The sequence below is a fragment of the Borostomias antarcticus genome, assembly GCF_949987555.1.
Source record: "Borostomias antarcticus genome assembly, chromosome: 25".
Taxonomy (NCBI): domain Eukaryota; kingdom Metazoa; phylum Chordata; class Actinopteri; order Stomiiformes; family Stomiidae; genus Borostomias; species Borostomias antarcticus.
The window spans coordinates 9,922,956-9,927,685 of record NC_140258.1 but is presented as its reverse complement, the minus strand read 5'-3'; the positions used below and the strand labels follow the sequence as shown (position 1 = coordinate 9,927,685).

Here is a 4,730-nt window from a genome sequence, read left to right as displayed (position 1 = left end):
TAAAACGCATAGTGAGGAATGCAGTTATTCATCTTTGTCTCCAAGAGACTGGAACCAACGCATACTTAGGCTAAATATTCAGCAGCCTAGTCTGAATATAGCCTTACTGTGACATGATTTAAAAAGAGATAAGAAAATGAATGTACATTTAGGCCTACATTCCTACAAAAAGTGCCCAAATATTGATTCCTCTTTGATAGGTTAGCTAAGCCAGGCTTGGCCTATTCTTAATAGAATAAATGCTCGCACACCTGTAACAGGCAACTGAAAAAGTCTGAGACAATCAAAAGCATCTAGAGAGAAATTTAATTTGTAATATTAAGCTGCATAAACTTGCTTCAAAGGTGCAAACTGAATTGCTCGTTTTCACTTTTCAACAATAGAGTAGGCCCAATATAGTCCAATGCTGAAAGAATGAAACTGCAAAAACTATATGGCGAGGACAAAACACAGACGTGAATTGGGAATGACATTGTCCAATTCGACCCTGGAAGATATTTATGGAAAACCTACGTCCCATTTCTGGCGTCCAAAGGTGAATGTCGGTTGACGCTGGCCACAATGCCTGATTGACAGTCAAATAAATCCTGTCATCCTGGTCCTCGTCACTGTGCATCATCGGGCTACACTTTTATCGATAGAGATAACTATGACTTCGATCACCTAGGAAAAAACGTTTTATTCGCAGGCAGACACGCTACTCATGTTAGCAGTGTTCTCAGTCCAGGGCTGGAGGTTCTGAAGCGCGAACAGTGAGCTGTTGTGTAGACAGAGAGGGTCCGGGGTCACCGGCTGGTTTATGGTTTTCTGAAAGGCCTCCTGTTGGAGTTGTATGAGAATCCGGTTGGCTTGTTGTCTCTCCGCTTCCCTCTCCTCCGCTGTCTGCCGCCTAGAACACCGGAGACACGAGGGAGACACCGAGGCGTCAGTTGGAAATCCAATCCAGCATTGCGTCATTATACACTGCTCTGTGACAAATCATATAAAGTTTATTGAAAAATAGATTTTAATCTCAATCAGCACTTCCTGGATATATACAGGTTGAATGAATTAATTAATTAATGTATGAATGAATGTGTATAGCCTAATTTTTGAACAAAATATCTTGGATGTCATGGAAGTTTCGACCACGCAAATGTAGGCTTAGGCTATAGATATGCATACGTGAAAGTTTGAGAATAGATAGTGGCATAATCATGCCGCGCACGTGCAGAACAAGGTGCTTAAGCTAATTGTCCACGTGCATCAAAACTAATTGATTGGGCCTATACGTTAGTCCTGTAGCCAGGATTAATCCATCCTATTTCATGGTAATACAACGTGGAGTCAATGATTTCATATTAGGCTATTCATTGCACTAGACAGGCTGCTTTATTAGGCAGGTGAGGGACCACAAAAAAACGATCTATCTGCTATCAAATTAAGACCATATTACACAGGCTATGTATCGGCTACTTTATGTCGGCTGTGTTTGCTTTTCGTTATGAAAAAGACGCACTAGTTTTGGTTCGGCCTGTTGCATTTCAATGTAGACTATTTGCTGTTTCAAAGTATTTGTGGCGTAAAAAAAAACACGTACGGGCTTATAACACTTTTCACTTGGAAACATGTTTGGCTGGCATGGCATTCCATCAGATTTGTAAAGAAGAATTACATGAGCTCTAATAAAAATCGAGGCTGGGGTGGCCTAAGATCAATAGCTTTTGACATGCACATCATACCTGTAATTCCCTGTAATTTAAAACCACTATCAAGTCTTTGACTCGGGAACCTAAATAATAGCATACGTCCCTGAGACTAGCAAACTAAAACACAACAGACTATGTTTCACTCAGTGTGTAAAAGGGCACAATTTGATCCCTCATTGGATAATATGGGCCTATTCATTTTTTATTTTTTTTTAAGGAAGAATGTAGGCTATGTATGACAATTCAGTATGAACACTTCAGATAAACTTTGTTTATCCCACCTTTTGATGGTTTGAGCTATATCAACATATAAATAAATAAATAAATAAATTTATGAATGTTTGCTATATGGATACTCATCTCTAATCTTACCTCCATTTTGTCCTTCTGTTCTGGAACCATGTTTTGACTTGTGCGTCAGTCATCTTGAGGGCCTTGGCCAGCGACGCTCGCTCCGCGGACGCCAGGTATTTCTGTCGATGAAAGCGTTTCTCCAACTCGCAGATCTGCAGGCGCGTAAACGAAGTCCGAGGCTTTTTTTTCTTGGGGGGCGTCCGGTTCTGGTACGGGTGACCTACACGGCGTGTTACAGTGAGGGGTGAGAGCGCCACTGGAGAGGGAGACGGGATAGATCAGGGCAAAAGCGAGCGGGACAAATCAGCGAAAGATCAGCAACAGAGCAGCGAAGCAAGTTTAAGAAATGTCCGGCAGAAAGGAAAGAGTTGCCTGAAGCTGCTACAGGGTTCGCGTACAGTTATAGGCCTATAGCAATGAGACAAATAACTAAATTCATTGAATAGCAACTTGCTTAGAAAAAGAAACAGGCATGCATGGAGGATTTGTCATGTTAACATGGAGCTAGGTTCGTGGATAATAGTGACATGAAAATAGGCTTCCAAATAGGTAATATGCTATAAAGATGAATAGCATATGTAATTCAATATGAAACGTATCGAGGCTATGTTAAAGACTGAGAATCGGGTTATTAAAAACCCCAAACTGGTCTCGATTAAATTGAAAAGTCCATATTGTCGATTAAGCACAGACCCGAATCATAGAGAAAATAGTCCCACAAATTATGCATCGATTTGCAATCCAATCCTACCTTATTTTAGTCTAGGCCCAGTCCCACTAGCAATCTGGCAGCCACGTCTTCTTTTTTTTCCTTTTTTCTTTCAATCTCACCTCCTACAAACATGCACGTACCTGTGAACCTGTCTTTGGTGTATCTTCTGTTGCTCTCCATCCATGGGAACGTCAGTCCCGTCAGGTTGTTGATGGCGTCTGACACAGTGCCCACGCCACCTGGGAGGGACGAAATGCCGCTGCTGAGCGGCCGGTGAGCGGGCACACGGATGACTCCAGCCGCGTTAATGTTGTTACAATTCACGTTCATTCCCATGTTCATGTTATAGGAGCCGCTAATAGAGGTTACCCCACACGCGTTGCCATTATATCCAGAGTTATTGCAGGCAAAGTTGCTGGGCATGCTGTTGTAGCCAGTGCTGACGACGCAGCCGTGTCCGTAGTCCGGTTCCGGCATTCTCGCGCCGAGCATGCAGCTCTGGTCCACATTGTTGAGGATTTGGTCGATCCCGAAGCTTATGGGCTCCGCGTGCGTGTGCTGGAGGTGCGCTCCTAAATGCTCCATGGCCTCCGCGAGCCCCCCGCGAGGTTCAGAGGTGCTCCACGCCGCGCGCTTTGTCGTGGAGCTTTAAAACGTTTTCTGCTCGCTCTCCAGTCGTTATCTAATAAGTGTGGGTGTGTGCATGAGTGTGTGTGTGTACGTGGGTAGGGGGGGGGGGGGGGTGTTGCTTTGTTTTTTTCTTCTTCCCTTTTTGGCTGGAAGAGCAGAGAACCCTTGCCGGCTGGCGCGCAAGGACATCAATCAAAGTGCCAAATAGGCAGCGCGAGATTAGCCCCAATTTTAAGGCCTTGAGACTCAATTGGCTAAACACTTCACCGCGAGCCCGCAGCACTTTCAGTGAAAGCTGCGCAGGTCTGCCTGGCCTGGACTTGTGGCTCACCACACAAGATAAAAGTCAGATGCCTGTTTTCAAAAGTCCACCTCATAACAGTTCGAACGTTATACATTGAACTTCAAAAAATATAAATGGAACTAAGGATTCAAGTGAACAAGATGGTTGAAAGTATCATCCTTGAAAGCTTTAAGGCATCCATCACTGATTGATGCGCAAGACGCAAAATTACTGTTGAATAGGTCATATCCTGGCTTTTGATGGCCTATTTTTGTTTTTGAATATCAAGCGGACAATCGAAGCCTGGAAGTCATTTAGAATTTAAATTTAACGCAAGCAATATTTTTACTGGGAGAGACTATTGCGTTGAAAATGGTGAGGATCTATAGATTAATGTTGCGCACGGAGCAAATAATTGTTCAAAGGGAAATAAAACGTTTTCTTTACTTTTAGGCCTTGCCCTCTATCATTAAGCTATAGACCACGTCGCGTTATACCAATAGACGGACGTGATGTCTTATAGCCAATGATAACTATTGCGTGCAGTAACTTTGATTGCCTAGCCCAAATACAGCCTGACTGAATAGCACGTTGATACGGCCAAGCACATGATTTATGTATGCTTTATTTCGTGTGGCATCATTAAAAACGAATGCGTTTTTAATAAGGCCTAGCAATTGAATGAAGGGCAACTTCCGTGCAATAACATTTTCCAGATCAACATCTAGGCTACGTTAGAATTTAAGTTAATTCGGTTGGAAATGTAAACAACATCAACAATGCAAATCATATTATTCTATAGTTTACATTTAATCAATTTCCTCATACGGGGGGATGGTTATTAATGGATTGTTTTGTAGGCTATTCAATAACATTTGAGAAACAAATTGAACCTATAGTTTATGAGGTAACTTATAATTAATTATCAGTGGCATTATGGGTAGGCTATCTATTTACAGTCGGCTATTAAAATAGTTAGCCAAATAATTCATTTAAACCACATGATTTCAACAGACAAAAACACAAACTCCAAAACAATTAAATGAAAAATTAAGCCATCTGG

General features: G+C 42.2%; 1 protein-coding gene across 1 annotated transcript; it reads right to left on the bottom strand.

The window, feature by feature from the left end:
- Positions 1-678: 678 nt before the first annotated feature.
- Positions 679-3,339, bottom strand: tlx1 (T cell leukemia homeobox 1; the record flags this gene model as incomplete). Its single annotated transcript, XM_084458816.1, has 3 exons — positions 679-889; positions 2,061-2,298; positions 2,895-3,339. 3 exons carry the CDS (start codon positions 3,337-3,339, stop codon positions 679-681), a joined length of 894 nt encoding a protein of 297 aa, XP_084314942.1.
- Between the last annotated feature and the right edge of the window lie 1,391 nt (positions 3,340-4,730).